This window comes from Hyla sarda, chromosome 12 (assembly GCF_029499605.1).
Source record: "Hyla sarda isolate aHylSar1 chromosome 12, aHylSar1.hap1, whole genome shotgun sequence".
Lineage (NCBI taxonomy): Eukaryota > Metazoa > Chordata > Amphibia > Anura > Hylidae > Hyla > Hyla sarda.
This window is the reverse complement of record NC_079200.1, coordinates 82,545,130-82,559,973: the sequence shown is the minus strand read 5'-3', so window position 1 is coordinate 82,559,973 and position 14,844 is coordinate 82,545,130. Positions and strand designations below refer to the sequence as shown.

General features: G+C 44.7%; 1 protein-coding gene across 1 annotated transcript; it reads right to left on the bottom strand.

Annotated features, from left to right (window-relative positions):
• Positions 1-1,047: 1,047 nt before the first annotated feature.
• Positions 1,048-8,894, bottom strand: LOC130296677 (protein spinster homolog 1-like). The gene is made up of 3 exons (XM_056548482.1): positions 8,834-8,894; positions 4,546-4,762; positions 1,048-2,613 (listed from the first exon to the last, which is right to left on the bottom strand). Exon 3 carries the CDS (start codon positions 2,586-2,588, stop codon positions 1,077-1,079), a length of 1,512 nt encoding a protein of 503 aa, XP_056404457.1. The 5' UTR covers positions 2,589-2,613; positions 4,546-4,762; positions 8,834-8,894; the 3' UTR covers positions 1,048-1,076.
• Positions 8,895-14,844: the final 5,950 nt, after the last annotated feature.

Sequence of the window (14,844 nt, the reverse complement as noted above, 5' to 3'; positions counted from 1 at the left end):
CATTTTGCTGCCCCTTTTTTTGTGCCTAGTAGGTTCATGGTAGGGTTGGCGCCGCCGCTGCTCACTGTTCTAAAGCAGCTGCGGGGTATAATAGCGCAGCGGGCACTTTAGACAGTGAGTCTGCCTCGTGCAGGGCAGGTAAGTGTGTCTCTGTGTGTGTCTGTGTCTGTCTGTGTGTTTGGTGGGGGCTATGGCTACTTAATGTGGGGAATCTGTGCTACGTAATGTGGGGAAACTGTGCTAGCTAATGTGGGGAAAGTATGCTACCTAATGTGGGGAAGCTATGCTACCTAATGTGGGGAAGCTATGTTACCTAATGTGGGGAATCTGTGCTACCTAATGTGGGGAAACTGTGCTACCTAATGTGGGGAAACTATGTTACCTAATGTGGGGAAACTATGTTACCTAATGTGGGGAATCTGTGCCACCTAATGTGGGCAAACTATGCTACCTAATGTGGGGAAACTATGTTACCTAATGTGGGGAAACTATGTTACCTGATGTGGGTAATCTGTGCTACCTAATGTGGGGAAACTACGCTACCTAATGTGGGGAAACTATGCTACCTAATGTGGGGAAACTATGTTACCTAATGTGGGGAATCTGTGCTACCTATTGTGGGGAAACTATGCTACCTAATGTGGGGAAACTATGCTACCTAATGTGGGGAAACTGCTACCTAATGTAGGGAATCTATGCTACCTAATATGGGGAAACTATGATACCTAATGTGAGGAAACTATGCTACCTAATGTGGGGAATCTATGGTACCTAATGTGGGGGGCTTGAATGAGCTGCGGCATATGGGAGGCCTTAATAAATAATTAGAAACTTATACAGCAAGTGACATATGGGGGTCCACCTGAGTAAGTGACACATGGAGGGGGGGTGCTGAACAATTGATGTTTTGGGGGGGGGGGCACAGGCACATTCTTTGCACAAGGGCCCTCTGCTGTCTGTGTCCGCCCCTGGGTAGAGAATAAGGGGTAAAGTGGAACATAGAACAAATGCAGTTATTTTTTTCTTAATTTTTTTTTAATGAAGTAAACGAGATAATGGTAAGCAATGACTTTTCCTCAGTCTGAAGCACGGTCCTCATCGGCAGGAAGCAGTGAGGAGGAGGAGGATGACGGAGGTTCTGATTCCATCTCTGCTTCTTTTTCGTCCCTCTCTATATATAGGGCCGTGGCCATGAAGAAGGCCCCTCCGATGACTGCCATTATGGTGCAGGTCATGAGGGCATACTCCAGGCTGCGGTATTTCAGAAGAGGGGATTTGGCATATCCTTGTTCGTAGGTGTCAGATATCAGGCCGATGAGGTACGGGCTGCCGGCGTCACCTAGGAGGTGATAGATTGTCATCTGCACGGCCAGGGCTGAAGATCTCCTCCACGGAGTTACTACTTTTAGTATAATGTCAGATATGAGGGTGAAATTTACTGACAGAAGCGTCTCTCCGATGAAGATGAAGATGTTGGTGGCAACGAGGCTGATGTTGCCAAAAGTCAATGCCAACAGAAGAAAAGGGGCGGAGAGCATCATCGCGCATCCACACACAAGCGGGTCCGCCCGTGGGTTGGATTTGCGATATCTTTTACTTATCTCCGTCCCTGCTACAACTCCCAGAATGCCGGAAACGACTGTAACCACACCAAATATTAGGATGTCGTGATAGTCACACGGTTCAGCACGGCAAGGGTCCTTCTCTTGTAGGAGTGTTCGTGCGTGGGTCAGGTATGACGGACCCCATACACCTATGGCTCCCACTATGAAGGATACAGCCGTCGATCCCATGGTGGTTAACATGAAGCTTCGATTTTTAAATAGTTTTTTCAGATCTGTCGCCCATTTGGCAAACTTCTGGGATTTGTTGTTCTTCTTCCCGTTTGTAGTCGTTCTTGGAAGCTCCTTAGTGACCAAAATCATCAAAGCCACAGCTATGAGGCCCAGGCCAGGGGTGACCCGAAATGCCCAGTGCCAATCGCCCCTTGCTGCATCAGTCACTTTGGGCCCGATGATGTATCCTAGTCCGCAGCCTACAGGTATGACGGAGTAAAACACGTTCAGCATGCGGGTCCGCTGGTCACTTGTAAAAAGGTCTGCAATGATGGAGGGGGCGATGGTGCAGAAAGTCGCCTCTCCGGCTCCAACCAGTCCACTCGTCAGCAGGAAGAGCAGGAAGTACCCGTCAGGGATGAATGACAGGGTAAGTGTCATGCTCAGCCAAACGATGACTCCTGCGCAAACAGTATATTTCTTATTACAGTGGTCGCCCAAATATCCGGCAATTGGTGCGACCAGCACGTAGCTTCCAATGAACAATGTATTCAATAAGCCGGACAGACTAGCATTGGTGTCATATGCTTTCTGTATATAAGGCAGCACCCCCGCCACGCTGGAGCGATTTGCATAGATGAGCAAATTAACAAAGGCGAGGATCACTACGGTGATGATGGAACGTGCGGTGGACATCACGCTTAGAGATGGCAGGTTCTGCCTCTCAGGGATATCTCCCTTTTCTACATCCATATCACTATGGTCCTCCATTGCTTCTTCCTCCTTCAGCAATGGGTCTTGTGGAGAGGCCATGGTCACAGGTCAGAGCCTGAAAACACTAGAGAGAGATAAGTGAACACATTAGACAACATGTCATCATTCCTGTCATTATACAATAGATCCTTCATACAGAGCAGAAATGTCCAGCACAAAACCACAAGATAACACTAAGACCATCGCAGCCTCAGAAGAAGACGCTTCTCTATAAGTGTTTTATATGGAGACGTCTTCCCTGAGGTTACCAATGTCTGATAACCCTGAACCTGTCCGGTCCTAGTAATATCTATTAACCCTGAACCTGTCCGGTCCTAGTAATATCTATTAACCCTGAACCTGTCCGGTCCTAGTAATATCTGATAACCCTGAACCTGTCCGGTCCTAGTAATATCTGATAACCCTGAACCTGTCCGGTCCTAGTAATATCTGATAACCCTGAACCTGTCCGGTCCTAGTAATATCTGATAACCCTTAACCTGTCCGGTCCTAGTAATATCTGATAACCCTGAACCGGTCCGGTCCTAGTAATATCTGATAACCCTGAACCTGTCCGGTCCTAGTAATATATGATAACACTGAACCTGTCCGGTCCTAGTAATATCTGATAACCCTGAACCTGTCCGGTCCTAGTAATATCTGATAACCCTGAACCTGTCCGGTCCTAGTAATATATGATGACACTGAACCTGTCCGGTCCTAGTAATATCTGATAACCCTGAACCTGTCCGGTCCTAGTAATATCTGATAACCCTGAACCTGTCTGGTCCTAGTAATATCTGATAACCCTGAACCTGTCCAGTCCTAGTAATATCTGATAACCCTGAACCTGTCCAGTCCTAGTAATATCTGATAACCCTGAACCTGTCCGGTCCTAGTAATATCTGATAACCCTGAACCTGTCCGGTCCTAGTAATATCTGATAACCCTGAACCTGTCCGGTCCTAGTCATATCTGATAACCCTGAACCTGTCCGGTCCTAGTAATATCTGATAACCCTGAACCTGTCCGGTCCTAGTAATATCTGATAACCCTGAACCTGTCCGGTCCTAGTAATATCTGATAACCCTGAACCTGTCCGGTCCTAGTAATATCTGACAACCCTGATTCTGTCCGGTCCTAGTAATATCTGATAACCCTGAACCTGTCCGGTCCTAGTAATATCTGATAACCCTGAACCTGTCCGGTCCTAGTAATATCTGATAACCATGAACCTGTCCGGTCCTAGTAATATCTGATAACCCTGAACCTGTCCGGTCCTAGTAATATCTGATAACCCTGAACCTGTCCGGTCCTAGTAATATCTGATAACCCTGAACCTGTCCGGTCCTAGTAATATCTGATAACCCTGAACCTGTCCGGTCCTAGTAATATCTGACAACCCTGAATCTGTCCTAGTAATGGCGGATTATAAGGGCTTGGCTGTATAGTCACTGGGCCATGTGAACTTCATACTGTAGATACAATTGGGCTATCCTGCTATATACATTTACTAATAATGAACCTACCCCATCTCATTGGGATCTATCCGTCCCCTATATGACTTTCTGCCACTAGTTGATTTGAACATTTTCCCTTTCGGAGTACCCAGAGTATTTCTATTGTTAGTACACACAGAATTCTATTATATACTATTATATTTCTGCCCTAATCTTTCTGTCATTCTTTTACTACACCACCAAATCTTTCTCATAGACTTATATCTTTTAGAACTTCATGAATTAGGACTCTTTTTCTTGGGAGCTTTTTTGGGCATAATTGCATTTTAGCAGTTTTGCAAGAAAAAGCTCTGGTCATGATACTATCTGTGCGTTTTATTATGTTTAATGCCTAAGCCAAGTATTGTCACTATGCTATGAGGAATATAACTTTTGTTATTTCTTTTGGAAATTAATTTCTTGTTTTTTTTTGCTAAAAAAAAAAAGCAACAACAATAAAAAAAAACTGTCAAACAAAAAGCCCTGTGTATGTAAGAATAGAAGAAGCTGAGACTTACCTTGTGGTTCTCTCTTCAGACAAGGAACGGTCAAAATCTTGAATTCTCTATCGCAAATAGAAACTCTCTAAGAAACACTTTGCACCACAGGTTGTGAATGCAAAACACACTGAAGAGACTGCAGCCGGCGCGCACCTCCTTGTACAGCTTACGGTGACATCATCACAAGCATGTGTGACATCACAGGGTTCTAAACCATCTTCAGGTATGTGTATATCTGTATAGTAAATGTGAGTAGCCATATTAGTCCAGTGATGCAGATTGTAATACCTTTTTTATTGGACTAACAGAATTTTGTAGAGACAAACTTTTGGGATTCCTCCCTGATAATTTATAAAGTCCTTTGATCATTAGTCCTTGTCTATTGGACTTGATAAAGGGCAGAATCCTGAAAGCTTGTCTGTACAAAATTCTGTTAGTCCAATAAAAAAGGTATTACAAGAGACTGCAACATATTTTTTGATTTGTGTGTATATATATATATATATATATGTATATATATATATATATATATATATATATATATATATATATATACATAGTTCCAAGGAAAATGCTGTGGCACTCAAGGTATGGTGAAAAAATGAAAACTATTTATTCATCCCAAATGTGCAAAGAGCAACGTTTCGATGGTCTCACACCATCATTATCAAGTGGCTTGATAATGATGCCACAGCATTTTCCTTGGAACTACGTATGCAGGATCCTGGACCCGGATCCTAGCTGGAGGCACCTACTCACGCTTTAGGAGTGCTGCTTTCTTCTTTGACATATATATATATTAATATACACCTAGAAATTAGGGATCGACCGATTATCGGTATGGCCGATATTATCGGTATGGCCGATATTATCGGCCGATAAGCACGATATTGGGCATTATCGGTATCGGCAATTACCTTGCCTATAAGCCGATAATGGCCCGCCCCCCGCACCGCCCCCACCGCACCGCGACCGCCACCCCGACCCACCGCATCGCACCCCCCACCGTAGTGCTGGGCGGTATACCGGTATGGATTTTTGCCCATACTGCTATACTGGTCGGTCCTCTCCCCCACCCTCCAAGTCAATAAAAAAATAAAAATAAAATAAACTTACCCGTAATGGGGGTGGTCCGGACCATCCATCCTTGCTTCCTGTAGTGTCCGGCGGCATTCCGGGTGAAGGGTGCGCCGGTCCGGGCTGTCCTTCTCCGGGGGTCCTCTTCTCCACTCCAGGCAGGCTCCGGCCTAGTATGCTGCATAGACGCCGCTACTCCGTGACGTCAGATGCATCGCTGTGCACGGGCGTCACTGCGCAGCGGCGTCTATGCAGCGTACTAGGCCGGAGCCTGCCCGGAGTGGAGAAGATGACCGCCGGAGAAGAAGAACAGCCCGGACCGGTTCACCCTTCACCCGGAACGGCCCGGACACTACAGGAAGGAAGGAAGGATGGCCCGGACCACACTGAAAGGTAGGGGAGAGAAGCGGGTGGTGGTGGCGGCGGCCTATGGCACCGCAAAAGCCACTGCAGTGCATTGATTTAAAGCGCCCGCTTTAAATCAATGACCTGCAGCGGTGTCGTGGGGGGATAAATAGCCGATAACTTATACCGGAATATCGATATAAGTTATCGGCTATCGGCCCTAACCTCCACCGAGTATATCCCCGTACTTCACAGTGTCTTCTTAGTTTATATATTTTAATCTTTTGACCTTTTAACCCCACTAGGACCAAGGGCATCCTGGGACTTAAAGGGGTATTCCAGGCCAAAACTTTTTTATATATATCAACTGGCTCCAGAAAGTTAAACAGATTTGTAAATTACTTCTATTAAAAAATCTTAATCCTTTCAGTACTTATGACCTTCTGAAGTTAAGGTTGTGTTTTTCTGTCTAAGTCCTCTCTGATGACACCTGTCTCGAGCAACGCCCAGTTTAGAAGCAAATCCCCATAGCAAACCTCTTCTAAACTGGGCATTTCCCGAGACAGGTGTCATCAGAGAGCACTTAGACAGAAAATAACAACCTTAACTTCAGAAGCTCATAAGTACTGAAAGGGTTAAGATTTTTTAATAGAAGTAATTTACAAATCTGTTTAACTTTCTGGAGCCAGTTGATATATATAAAAAAGTTTTTGCCTGGAATACCCCTTTAAGATTGAACCGATTATTATTGATATATGTCATGAATGCATCAACGGTCAGATGGTCAGACGACCAAATGATGAACACATCGTCTACATACCTCCCATACCATGCGAGGCATGTGGAAAATGGATTGGTGTCAGAAAAAATTAACTGCTCCTCCCACCAAAAAACAAAAAGCTTAGCCCGAGCTGGTGATGACTTTGCTCCCATTGAAGCACCCGTGCGCTGCAAATAAAAATTGTTACCAAACGTAAAATAATTGTGTTTTAACACAAAATCTACCACCTCAATAATGTAATGTCTCAAATCCACAGAATATTTAGAAAATCTCATCAGTATATCTGAGATAGCTGATAATGCCAGGTTTTGCGGAATACTGGAATAGAGCGATTCAATGTCGCAAGTAAGCCACGACAGAGAATCGCTCCATGTGAATTTAGTTCTTCTGACCAGGAGTTTACTGAAAATTCAGATTGTTCAGATACCACGGACACTAGCGGGGACTCAGAACCGCAATATGTGAACACTCACAAGAATCGCAATGCGAGAAGACAGTCAAAAAACGAGGAAGGCGCGGTGGAAAACATAGGAAGAAGAGCTTCGGAGCATAACAAGGACAAACGGAAAAAGTAATAAAAGAGGACTTTCAAGTCATCAACATTTCTGGACAAATCATTACAGATGAAGAAACCTCGGTCCTGTGGAAAGGACTGGGTTTCTCTCCTACACATCATTTTGATGTTTATCGGACAATTTTGGATATAAATAAATTTTGAGAACTTTAACAGTTAAGAAACATTTTTTTTGTGGAAAATGCTGATGAACCATCGGACCCACCTCAACTTTCTATAAACCCTGATTTACCACTAATGCATTCGTTAGCAGAACAAATTGCTTTTAGAGATCTCTGTCTCCTTGAAAATTGTGGGATATCAATTTGTGATGAAGTGAATACTGCACATACCTTCTCCACTAAAAACCAAAATTTTTACCCCATACAGACCAGACCAGCAATTTTTGATTGGTTCCAGGACCTTATCATGAAAGATTTGGTTAATCTACAATCAAAAGTAATGTCCAATACAACTCGTCCTAATTTGAATAAAAAGGAGGCTGCTGCCATAAAGAAATTAAAGAAAAACTAAAATTTGACGATCCGATCTGCCGATAAAGGCGGCCCGGTAGTATGTATGGACACGGGACTGTATATCAATTTAAATGAAAATCTACTATTTGATGATAAAACTTACCTTAAACTTTCTGGGGATCCCACTGAAACTTTTAAAAAAGAACTGTTGACTCTGTTGGAAGAGGGGAAAGCCAGATCTATTTTGACCCAAAAAGAAGTGGATTATATTTTCGTGCCTGCTCCAATTATTCCTATCTTCCACTCGCTACCCAAGCTGCATAAGGACCGATTTCCGCCACCGATGCGTCCGATCGTGGCGGGGATCGGATCCCTTAACGAGCACCTATGCGAGTGGTTGGACTCAGTACTGCAACCTCTGGTTATGCAATGCCCAAGTTATATCAAGGACACTAAGCACTTGCTAAAAATCATGGATGAATTCACATGGAGCGATTCTCTGTCGTGGCTTACTTGTGACATTGAATCGCTCTATTCCAGTATTCCGCAAAACCTGGCATTATCAGCTATCTCGGATATACTGATGAGATTTTCTAAATATTCTGTGGATTTGAGACATTACATTATTGAGGTGGTAGATTTTGTGTTAAAACACAATTATTTTATGTTTGGTAACAATTTTTATTTGCAGCGCACGGGTGCTTCAATGGGAGCAAAGTCATCACCAGCTCGGGCTAACCTTTTTGTTTTTTGGTGGGAGGAGCAGTTTTTCTGACACCAATCCATTTTCCACATGCCTCGCATGGTATGGGAGGTATGTAGACGATGTGTTCATCATTTGGTCGTCTGACCATCTGACCGTTGATGCATTCATGACATATATCAATAATAATCGGTTCAATCTTACGTTTACCCACACATGGTGTAAAAGTGAAACCCCCTTTTTGGATGTCATATTACGTGGCAACCCTGATACAAATAAAATTGAGGTTGATCCTTACAGAAAAAAGATATCAGGCAATACCATCCGAAGGGCGAATTCATGCCATTCCAAACAAACAGTAAGAGCCATACCAGTAGGTGAACTTATACGAATTAAGCGGAACAGTTCTTCCGCCGAGGTGTACCGCAGGGAAGCTGATGCAGCATGCACACGCCTGGCGGCTCGAGGTTACCCTGGATGGCTCTTGAAAAAAGCTCGGTCGAGAGTGGATCCTATGGATCGAAAATCCCTTTTTACAAGTAAGCAACCAACTGAATCACAAGATTGTCCTACATTTGTCACCACGTACAGTCCAGAATATAATGACATCAAACGCATTGTAATTAAACACTTACCTTTGCTATCAACAGATCCCACGGTAGGGGAGATTATAAAGTCAGGTGTGAGATTTGCAGCGAGGCGGGCACCTACTCTATCCAATCTCCTTGTTCCCAGTATGGTGGACACGGCTAGTGTTACCACCCAGTGGATTAGCACCAAGGGCTTCCACAAGTGCGATAAATCGCGGTGTGTGGTATGTCCCTTTGCCGAAAAATGCCAGAAAATAGAAGGTATGGTGGATGGCAAATGCCATGTCATTCACAACTTTATAAACTGTGATAACACTTTTGTTGTATATAAAATCATGTGCACACAATGTCACTTAACATATGTGGGTTCCACCAAAAAGTCCCTTAAAAAACGCATGCAAGAGCACATTAGACATGCTGCTGGCCCTTTAAGCTCGAACATTTCTAACATATCTAAACATTTTCAAATATGTCATAATTCAGACACCACTTCCCTCAGGTTCTCAGGCATTGAGAAGGTGAAGCTAAATAAAAGGGGAGGTGACCATATTCAATCCCTCCACAATAGGGAAATCATGTGGATTTATCTTTTGAATTGCATTCAACCCCATGGTCTAAATAGCAAAACAGATTTAATATTACATTACTGATATGTCTCCGAATAATTTATCTGTGTTTGGTCCCATGTTTTTGTTTTAATCACGTGCACATGTGATGTGGACCTGTCCCTCCCCTTCCTGTGGGAATGGGGAATAAGCCCTGGAGTATATAAGGGTGCCTCATTTGAGGATCTACAGGCTATGAGTAAGGATCGATAGATCAGAAACGCGTCAGACATGCTTGGGACCCCCCTCTGTTTGTGCAATATTTCATTTTTTTGATATGTTAACGGTTTGTCTGCCACCGTGAAGGCTTTTAAGCTAGAACCCTGAATAAAGACGGACGTTTTACTTCTACTTGCTGGCTTTTTTAGTATTTTATTTTAGTTTTATCCACTGTGCCAGGTATGAAAATTATTCCAAAAGAAACTAACTCAACTGTCTATGCTCCCCCGTTGCTCCAATATTGGTGTCCCGTTCTCTGTTCGCCGCCTTCTGCTTTTCCTGCAGGTCAGTGAATCACGGTGCGCTCAGTGTTATCATTGTTTCAGCACCAGTTTTACAAATCAGTGTGCCTCCAGTGTTACACCAGTGTTTACAAATAAGTGTGCCTCCAGCTGTTGCAAAACTATAACTTCCAGCATGCCTTGACAGCTAGAGACTGTCCGGGAATGCTGGGAGTTGTAGTTTTGGACCACCTGGAGAGACACTGTTTTGAAAACACTGCCTTAGTCAGTATTTTCCAACCTGGGTACTTCCAGCTGTTGCAAAACTACAACTCCCAGCATTCCCCTGATAGTCTTTAGCTGTCCAGGCATGCTGGGAGTTATAGTTCAGCAACAGCTGGAGACACTCAGGTTTGGTAGGTAGGTTCTTAGTCCATTGTTTTCCAACCTGGGTGCCTCCAGCTGTTGAAAAACTCTAACTCCCAGCTTAAGACTGTCCGGGCATGCTGGGAGTTAGAGTTTTGCAACAGCTGGAGGCCCCCAGGTTGGGAAACACTAACTACGGCAGTGTTTTCGAAACATTGTCTCTCCATCTGTTGCAAAACTACAACTCCCAGCATGCTCGGACAGTCTTAAGCTGGAAGTTAGAGTTTTGCAGCAGAAGGTGGCATTTTGGTGGGTAGTTGGGCCCTTAGTCCAGTGTTTCCCAACCTGAGTGCCTCCAGCTGTTGCAAAACTACAACTCCCAGGAAAACACTTGACTAAGGGCCTACCTACCAAATGTAACATGGCCACCCACCTACCAGCCAAACATATACCTGCCTACCTACCAACCAAACATATTACCTACCTAGCAAATGCTTTTCCTGCCTACCTAACAAACGTATACCGTATATACTCGAGTATAAGCCGAGTTTTTCAGCATGATTTTTCGTGCTGAAAACACCCCCCTCGGCTTATACTCGAGTGAACTCTCCGCCCTCAGTGGTCTTCAACCTGCGGACCTCCAGAGGTTTCAAAACTACAACTCCCAGCAAGCCTGGGCAGCCATCGGCTGTCCGGGCTTGCTGGGAGTTGTAGTTTTGAAACCTCTGGAGGTCCGCAGGTTGAAGACCACTGCGGCCTTCGACATCATCTGGCCCCTCTCACCCCCTTTAGTTCTGTACTCATCTCCGCTCAGCACTGGTCCGGTGCTGCAGGACTGTTCGGTGGGGAGGTCGTCCGGTGGGATAGTGGATCCCGGGCTGCCATCTTCATCGGGGGGGGGGGCCTCTTCTCCGCGCTTCGGGCCCGGAATAGTCACGTTGCCTTGACGACGACGCAGAGGTACGTTCATTACCAACGTCCCTCTGCGTCATCGTCAAGGCAACGCCTCTATTCCGGGCCCGAAGCGCGGAGAAGTGGCCCCCCGGTGAAGATGGCAGCCCGGAACCACTATCCCACCGGACGACCTCCCCAGCGCACAGTCCTGCAGCACCGGACCAGCGCCGAGCGGAGGTGAGTACAGAACTAAAGGGGGTGAGAGGGGGCTAGATGATGTCGAAGGCCGCAGTGGTCTTCAACCTGCGGACCTCCAGAGGTTTCAAAACTACAACTCCCAGCAAGCCCGGACAGCCGGTGGCTGCCCGGGCTTGCTGGGAGTTGTAGTTTTGAAACATCTGGAGGTCCGCAGGTTGAAGACCACTGTATCAGACATTGACAAGCGGTGATGATGATGACATGTGGTGATGATGACAAGGGGATGATGAAGGGGGGGTGGGATTATGACAAGGGGATGATGAAGGGGGGGGGTGTGGGATGATGACAGGGGGATGATGAAGGGGGGGGGTGGGATGATGACAAGAGGATGATGACAAGGGGATGATGAAGGGGGGTGGGGATGATGACAAGGGGATGATGAAGGGGGGTGTGGGATGATGACAAGGGGATGATGAAGGGGGGTGGGGATGATGACAAGGGGATGATGAAGGGGGGGGGTGTGGGATGATGACAAGGGGATGATGAAGGGGGGGGGGATGATGAAGGGGGGATGATGACAGGCGGTGATGATGAAGGGGGGATGATGAAGGGGTGATGATGACAGGGTGATGATGACAGGGTGATGATGATGAGGGTGTTAATGACGGGGGTCTGGATGATGACAGGGGGGATGATGTATTTCCCACCCTAGGCTTATACTCGAATCAATAACTTTTCCAGGGATTTTGGGGTGAAATTAGGGGCCTCGGCTTATATTCGGGTCGGCTTATACTCGAGTATATACAGTATCCTACCTACCTAGCGGCAAACCTTTTACTTGCCTTCCTACCAACTGAACCTACTACCTGCCTAAATAACTTGCAAACTTACTACTTGCCTACCTACTTAGAGAATGTTCTACTTACCTAATTTACTACTTGCAAACGTACTACCTGCTTATCTAGCAAACATATTACCTGGGTGGGGGGGGGGGGGGGGGGGGGGCAGGCATATTCTTTGCACAGGGGCCCTCTGTTGTCTGTGTCCGCCCCTGGGTTCACTGTATATAGATTCTTCATCTACTGTGTTCTGAGCAGGGCAGAATATATATGTGTGTGTGTGTATATATGTATATATATATATATATATATATATATATATACACACACACAATCACCAAGATGATATGTTGCTTTCTTTCAGCTTCTTCCACCTTACAGTAAAGAGATGGGCAGATGCAGCAGCATCCAATTCTCCAACATCTTGGCTGAAATTCACGTAAATCTTCATGTTTTTTTTAGGGAAGTTTGAAATGTTTCCATGTTCTACAAATTTTGAATGTGGTTCATTGTTTTGCATATGCTGCTGATATGTGATGCCTATGTGACTCTTAGGCTAAGTTTCCACTTGGTTTTTTTTCTGGCAGTTTTTGAGCCAAAGTCAGAAGTGGATCCATAAGGGAGGAGAAGTGTAAGTCCTTCCTTTATATGTCCTATTACTTTTGAGTACATTTTTGGTTTTGGCTCAAAAACTGCAGTGGCAGTTTTCCAAAAACTGCCAGAAAAAAAACAAGTGGAAACTTAGCCTAACGCTGTGTTCCCACATTTACATTTTTTGCTGCATTTCTTTGTTTACATAATTAAAACGGATTCACTTATCCAATAAAGGTATCGGGGACATTTATCATCGTTGCTTTGGTAAGCGAGTTCTGTAGACAATTTTTTTTTGGCTTTACTTTTGCTTATGTATGACACATTTATTATACCATCACAGAGGGGTTGATAAATTTGGCTTACATAAGCAAAAAACAATAAATGACTTCTGAACACCAATTTGCAGCTTTGAAAAAATGTGTGATATATATATATATATATATATATATATGTGTGTGTGTGTGTGTGTGTGTGTGTGTTTCATTTTGTTACCACTTTTTTTCCCCTAAATGTACTAACTCTTTTTTTTTTCTTTTTTTTTATGTTAATAAAATGGTTAACGAGGGCTTTTGGAGGAGTGTTTTTTTGGAATAATTTTTTTTCTAAACGTGTTGTGTTTTTTAAAAATTTACTTTACAGGCTTAGTAGTGGAAGCCGTCTTATAGACGGAGTCCATTACTAAGCCGGGCTTAGTGTTAGCCTCAAAAACAGCTAACGCTAACCCCCCAAATTATTATCCCGGTACCCACCACCACAGAGGTGCCGGGAAGAGCCGGTACCAACAGGCCTGGTGCGTCAAAAATGGGCCTAGGCGGTAACAGGCTGGCATTATTTAGGCTGGGGAGGGCCAGTAACAATGGTCCTCACCCACCCTGGTAACGTCAGGCTGTTGCTGCTTGCTTGGTATTTGTGAGAATAAAAATAGGGGGATCCTTTTTATGCTTTTTTTTTTTTTTTGCTTAAATAATAATTTTAAAAAAAGCATAGGGTCCCCCCTTTTTTTATTTTCAGCCAAATACCAACCAAGCCGCAACAGTATGACATTACCTGGGTGGGCGAGGACCATTGTTACTGGCCCTCCCCAGCCTAAATAATGCCCCAGCCTGTTACTGTCTAGGCCCAGGAGCACCATTTTTGCCACTCCGGGCCTGTTGGTACCGGCTCTTTCTGGCACCCCTTAGGCGGTGGGTACTGGGGTAATAATTGGGGGTTAGCGCTAGCTGTAATTGGGGCTAACGCTAAGTCCCGGCTTAGTAATGGACTCCGTCTATAAGAAAGCTTCCCCTACTAAGCCTGTCAAGTAAATAAAAATGTTTTAAAAAAAACTATTCCAAAAAACACTTCCCCCACAAGCCCGTGTTAACCAATTTATTAACATTAAACACAAATAAAAAAAAAAGCTGATCATCAATGCAGTCCACTGAATCCAAAGTAGTCCACAGGATACACTGATCTGAAATGAGAAAAAGAAAAATAGGTTAATACATTTATTGTCACCGACCCACGCATCTCCCGTGCCGCACTACTACAACTCCCAGCATGCTCTTACAGTAAGGACATGCTGGGAGTTGTATTAATGTGGTGCGGGAGATGTGCGGGCAAGTGACAAGCTTCTCAGAAGATCACTGTAATTTCATATTTCCCAAGGGACCCGGCAAGAAATTTGAAATTACAGTAAACTCTGCGGCGCTGTCTGCAGGAATCTCGGGCGGCTGCAGAGTGATGCCAGCCCGGGCTCCTTTTAACATATAACGGAGCTGCGGAGTTTTAGTCTCTACTGTAAAATCTAATTTCCTGCCGGGTCCCGTGATTGGCTGCTCGGTCTCGGCCAATCACGGGACCCAGCAGGGAATGTG

Coding starts and splice junctions, on each gene's coding strand:
- LOC130296677 (XM_056548482.1), bottom strand. CDS start 2,588: ATGGCCTCTCCACAAGACCCATTGCTGAAGGAGGAAGAAGCAATGGAG.